At 65.5% G+C, this 4,977-nt stretch overlaps 1 protein-coding gene across 1 annotated transcript; it reads right to left on the minus strand.

Moving 5' to 3' along the window:
• Positions 1–434: 434 nt before the first annotated feature.
• On the minus strand, positions 435–4,754 carry SOHLH1 (spermatogenesis and oogenesis specific basic helix-loop-helix 1). The gene is made up of 9 exons (XM_034663752.1): positions 4,714–4,754; positions 4,410–4,539; positions 4,171–4,292; positions 3,623–3,770; positions 3,287–3,408; positions 3,102–3,199; positions 1,773–1,971; positions 1,198–1,268; positions 435–649 (listed from the first exon to the last, which is right to left on the minus strand). Exons 1-9 carry the CDS (start codon positions 4,752–4,754, stop codon positions 435–437), a joined length of 1,146 nt encoding a protein of 381 aa, XP_034519643.1.
• Between the last annotated feature and the right edge of the window lie 223 nt (positions 4,755–4,977).

The raw sequence follows: 4,977 nt of genomic DNA on the forward strand, positions 1-4,977 counted from the left end.
CCTCCCCCGACAGACCCCTGGGCCGTGAGGACCGCACAGCTCAGACCGGCCTTGGGGAGTGAGAGGTGGGGTCCCGCGCCCACCGCTCCTGGGAGCAGGCCGGGAACATAGAACTCTCAGCCCCCGGAGCCCTCCCCAGGCTGCAAGGCTATTTAGGGACTCCGCAAGGCCAAGAGTGTTGCAGAAACAAAGCCCCAGGCAGGTGCCCGCGCTCTGAGCGGATGCGGTGCCATCTGCCCAGTGAATGGCGCTGATTACACAGACGCTCCGAAGTTCCGCTTTCTGCAGGAGCGCCGCCCTGCCTTTAATCCTCGGCCTCCACCCGCTGCAGCCCCGCCAGCCTCGCCGCAGCAGAGCACAGCTGCCACCCAAACCCAAAATAAGCCGCCGGGCGCCCGACACGGACACGTGCGACACGCCCCCCCCCCCACCGCCTAGCAGGGGAAGAAGTCGGGGAAGATACTGTCCACATCCTCCCGGGCCAGGCTGGGGCAGCCTGCGTCCGAGCCCCATGGCTCCAGGGGGCCGTCCGGGAGCTCCTGGGAGCCGGGCTCGGGGTCCGTCAGGAAGCCTGGCTCTGCCCTGTCCAGCAGGCTGCTCTTGGCCGTGCTCCGAGAAGGGGCACTGGCGCCTCTGCCCTCCAGAGACCCTAGAAGCAGACGGGACACATCAGCCTGGCTACCTGGGCCGGGCACAGCAGAGTCGAGGTGCAGAAGAGACCCCCCTCTGTCCTGCCTGGCTCGGAAGCCCTCGGCTCCCAAGTGCCATGACGGGGGGGCAAACCCACTCCTGCTGACCCTGCTCAAGACCCAGGAGGACCCATCGGAGCACAACAGAGAGCGATTTCCCACGACACTAAACCTCAGAGCTGTTCTGCTCACCAACCACCCGGATGCCCTCACGGGAACGTTTAGAGAAAAAGCACAGACCCCAGCGGTAAGAGATACACACCGCGCTCAAACGTGTCCTACGTGCGCACACGTCACCTCGTGTTCCCCACCCCAATGACCCTGACGACCACCAGCAGGGAGAACATGGGCTCAGAGACAGATAGTGGGACCCTAGTGACACACAGCAAGGGGAGCCCACTCACATTAATCCCAGACACCGCCCAGCCCCTCACCCAGACTGGCTGAGGCCCCGAGGCCTGGCCCTCATGAGGGCCAGTGGTGGCCCAGGCCCCACGTCCCCACTCACCCAGCCACCAGTCGGGACTGGTGTTCAGCAAGAAGGACGTCCCGTCTTCCACATCACATCCCGACACAGGCCTGAATGGGACCAGAACACTTCACCCTGAGTGATCCCAAGTGAACTCACTCTTTGAACCTCAAGACAGAAGTGCAGAACCCCAAAGCTAGCTTCAGGTTCAGGCTGAACAGGGTGCCCCCCCGCCAGACCCTGAGCCTGCCCACCGAGAACAGACTGGCCCACCCCGCTGCCTCTGCTGGTTTCCCTCCAGCCTCTGCCACGCTCCCTTCCCACGCCCNTCCAGCCTCTGCCACGCTCCCTTCCCACGCCCCAGCTGGTCCGTGCTCACAAAACACAAACTCGTTTACTATCAGCCAAAACACAGACCGGCTACGAACACGACAACATTTTCGGAAACGCGTCAGAAAGCCACACGGCGGCGTCTGGCTCAAACGGGTCTGGGCTGGCAGCTGTGGTCCAGGCACAGACAGTGAGGGAGGAGGACAGACTTCCGGGGCGGGGGGGCAGGCAGAGTGTGGGCAGGACTGGAAGGAGGCGTGCGGGACTGCTGCTAAAACACCCACCTGGGCACCCACCTGGTGTCCAGTGTCTCCACAGAGCTGGCCCCCTCCGCTGGGGGCCCAGCCTGGTCCAGGCAGCTCTGAGCCTCTTCGCTCACCAGGGGGGAGGGTGGCTGCCACAAGCGGGGAGGCCAGGGTGGGGGCGGCCTCAGGGTCTTGGAGGAACTTGGGCCTGGAGGTCGGGACAGCAGGCTGCAAGGCTCTACGACAGAAGTGAGGTGCAGGTCGGCCTTCCCCACGTGGGGAGCAGTCCTCCTCTGAAGCCCTTGGCCCCCACCTGCCATGCCCAGCACAGGACAAAGGAGATCAGAAGCAGGAGGCAGAAAGATGACCCAGAGATGAACACCCAGGGCTGCGGTGCTGGGCGCCTGCCCCAGGAACGCTTCTCGGAGGAGACACCCACTGGGCCTCAGATCAGCCCTTGGAGCTCAGATCTGGAACCCCATTCCCTCTGCCCACAGTCCCTAAGCCAGCCTCCGCCATCAGATCTAGCACCCTGCCCTGTGACCTCTGCACCCTCACACCCTACCCACGGCTCCCAAAGTTCCCTGGAGACGCCAGCTCCACCACCAGCCTTGGTGACAGCAAGCCGCCGCCCCTCCTCCGCTGGCACTTTCGAGCAATCAGAAAGCATAGCCTTGGCTCCAGGGGCAGTCACGTGCACGGGGCCTAAACGCTCTCACAGCCATTCGTGCCCAAGGACTGACAAACAGCTGCGGTGCAGGGTCCAGCACGAGGGAGACGCAGTCGTCAGAACTGCCCCGCAGGCTGGGCTGGCACAGCACGGGAGGACAAAGGCCCTCCCCGTGCAGAGCCTGTGACTCATTCGATTACAGAAGAAAGGATAGGAAGGCCGCCCGAGAAGCCCAGGCCGTGCGGGGGCTGCTCAAGAGAGCCGGGCACAATGTGGCCAGCAGCAGGGATGAGGACGGGACCCGGAGACCCCTAGAGGCCCAAGGTGAAGGAGGACTGGGGGGCCTGTCCTTGAGGAGCAGAAGCTTGGACCCTGCTCCCTAGCAGAGAACAGGACAAACAGGACAGGCCAAGAATGGCCCCCACCTGCAGCTGAGGAGCCCAGGCCACCTCAGCTGCACCCCTGCCCCTGGTGGCACCCGTTACCCTGTGTTTACCATGGCTGAAAGCAGCATGGGGTCCCCGAGATTCACCCTGACACACACGTGTGTCACGATGAGAGAACCACGGCAGGTGTCCAAGCCTTGATGAGGAACAGACCCCGCCATGCCCAGGATCAGAAGCCATCCTGCAGCACACGCCTGTCCCCCTCCAGCGAGGACACCAACCCCATCCGCACTGGGACCAGCCCTTGCTTACCAGGGAGGGCTGACAGACCCTCCAGCATCTCAGCTGTTCCCGATGGGGCCTCATCCTCGCCAGCGCCCGTGGTCATGCAGCTCGGAGGAGCCTGTGGCCTAGGTGACACAAAGGCAGAGGGGGAGCCCTGAACCGTCTGTGTCTGCTGCCCCCGTGGGCTCCCCAGCCACCCAGGGGACACTAACACACTCAGGCCACAGGCTCCTGTGCCTCCGTCTGGTGGCCCTGCTGCGCTCGGACACGGAAAGGCCAGCGGGGTAACGTCCCTCTGCCACTCGCGCCACATCTCCTTGGAAGGACCAAGAACCTAAAATGGAAGCAAGTGTCACAAACCACACACACGCAGGAAACGCAGGCTGTGGGTCGTCACGGGCTGCCCTGCAGGGGTCCGAGAGGCTCAGCCTGGTTGCAGACCCCAGACCGGAAAAGCAGCACAGAGGACAGCGGGGATGTAAGGGGTGCAAGATGCCCCACAGAGGCTCCTCCGCAGAGCGCGGACCGGGCGCTGGAACAGCACTCACAGCGTGCGGCTCCTGGCTGGGCACCAAGGTGCCGGCGAGCCGCAGGAACTGCACCGCCATCTCCAGGACCGAGGCCATGTCCTCCCGCCGGCCATCAAACTGGGGCAGCAGAGCCCGCAGGCGCTCGCAGCTCACCGAGATCCGCTTTCTGCTTCCAGACAAGCAACAGTGTCCGTCAGCCCACCCGGCCACCACCAGGGAAAAGGACCACAGCTGCCAGAACACCCCGGGCTCTCCTCACCGAGGGGCTACCCACACCTTTGTGCCAGCGTGGCCAGCCTGGCCCTGGACACCCTTGCTAGAGACCCCAAAGGCACACCCTTGAGACGCCCAGGACTCAGGTCAGAAAGAAGGCTACAGAGGTGGGCCCTGGGAAGCCCCTCCCTTGGGTTTTCTTGCGCAACCTGCCACCTGCCAACTGCCCCTGACGGCACGGCCGGCACGATCCCTGTTCCAGCTGCCCACACCCGCGTCACAGCCACGAGTCTGATGTCCTCGGCCGTCCCCACCACAACTCCCCTGCAAGCCTGGGACCGTCCTTCGCCCACCTGCGCTCCCTCTCGCTGAGCACATTCCGCGGGAGGCCAAAGCCAGAGCCGGAATGCTCGGAGGGCGCCTTGACCGGGCGGCCGCCCTGGCCGTGGTCTTCGCTGCAGCCCTGGTCGCTGGACTGGAAAGAGCCGCTGCCCAGGAGAGGCAAAGAGCGCGGAGCTCCGTGAAGCCCCGGAAAACGCCGCCGGGACCCAGGTGCCCTCATGGACGTCGCTGGGGGGGGGGAGGGGGGCACCGGNCTCTCGCTGAGCACATTCCGCGGGAGGCCAAAGCCAGAGCCGGAATGCTCGGAGGGCGCCTTGACCGGGCGGCCGCCCTGGCCGTGGTCTTCGCTGCAGCCCTGGTCGCTGGACTGGAAAGAGCCGCTGCCCAGGAGAGGCAAAGAGCGCGGAGCTCCGTGAAGCCCCGGAAAACGCCGCCGGGACCCAGGTGCCCTCATGGACGTCGCTGGTGGGGACCTGCAGCTCGGTTCCCACCCCCCAGCAACCTGAGCAGAGGCCTTCCCGCTGACCCCCTCCAGCGCCCCCCAGGTTCCTCACCTGCACCCCTCTACAGCCGCCTCAGGGCCCTGGGACGCCATGAGCGCAGCTGCAAGGACTCAACCACACGCCCAGGACCCCACGTGCCCGCCCTACGCATAGGCGTGCGTCCCGCCGGCTCCGCCCACTCACCTACGCCCCTGCCCCACGTGCCACCCGCCGCCCCGCCCAGGCACGTGCTCTGCCCCGCCCCCACCCACCCCGGGCCTCAAAGTGTCTCCCAGCAGAAGTTGCCGAAGTCTGGCCCGGCCTGGGTGGGTGCTC

Source organism: Ailuropoda melanoleuca, chromosome 7, assembly GCF_002007445.2.
Source record: "Ailuropoda melanoleuca isolate Jingjing chromosome 7, ASM200744v2, whole genome shotgun sequence".
Taxonomy (NCBI): Eukaryota; Metazoa; Chordata; class Mammalia; order Carnivora; family Ursidae; genus Ailuropoda; species Ailuropoda melanoleuca.